Source organism: Bison bison, unplaced genomic scaffold (genome assembly GCF_000754665.1).
Source record: "Bison bison bison isolate TAMUID 2011002044 unplaced genomic scaffold, Bison_UMD1.0 scf7180017864371, whole genome shotgun sequence".
NCBI classification, from domain to species: domain Eukaryota; kingdom Metazoa; phylum Chordata; class Mammalia; order Artiodactyla; family Bovidae; genus Bison; species Bison bison.
This window is the reverse complement of record NW_011494943.1, coordinates 6,867,044-6,867,578: the sequence shown is the minus strand read 5'-3', so window position 1 is coordinate 6,867,578 and position 535 is coordinate 6,867,044. Positions and strand designations below refer to the sequence as shown.

The 535-nt window shown below is 61.1% G+C and overlaps 1 protein-coding gene across 1 annotated transcript in view; it reads right to left on the bottom strand.

Moving 5' to 3' along the window:
• Window positions 1–535, bottom strand: part of OTOP2 (otopetrin 2) — a 9,878-nt gene that overhangs the window by 2,183 nt on the left and 7,160 nt on the right. The window contains exon 8 of the mRNA XM_010856491.1: window positions 344–467. Within this exon, the coding sequence (XP_010854793.1) occupies window positions 344–467 (124 nt within the window). The remainder of the gene's footprint in view (window positions 1–343; window positions 468–535) is intronic.

Below are 535 nucleotides of genomic sequence, written 5' to 3'. Positions count from 1 at the left end.
GTCACACCTCCCATTTGGGAGTGAGGTCCCCCCCACCCCACCCCAGGTCCCTCTCACCTCCTCCCAGCCCCATGTCAGCATTCCCTGGGACCCTACCAGCTCTATCCGCAGCCTCGAGGCCAGAATGCTGCCATCTCATTCTCTCTGTATGCCCTGAGATGCTGTCTGCCCCGGGGCTGCTCTCAACCTTCCCTGAACCTGCTTCTTTCCTCGAGAGGCATAGGATGCTTCCAAGGAGATGGGAGCAAGACAGAGAAGTCCAGGTGAAGAAACCATAAAAAGAGCATTTTCCCTTGGCTTTCTCCAACCCGGAGCCCACCCCCGTCCCCGCCTGGGTACTCACGATGATGTTGCAGAGCAGGAGAAACAGGGAAATGTCCTTCAAGCACCGGCGTCTCCAGTGGCTCCTGGGGGCCACGATGATGCTCGCAGCCTCCTGAGGTCCTGCTGGGCTGGGGCCAACCAGCCTGGGGGTGGGCGGGCAGGCGGGCAAGGTGTGGAGGGCGTCCAGGTTGGCAAAGGTCAGGCCATGGCA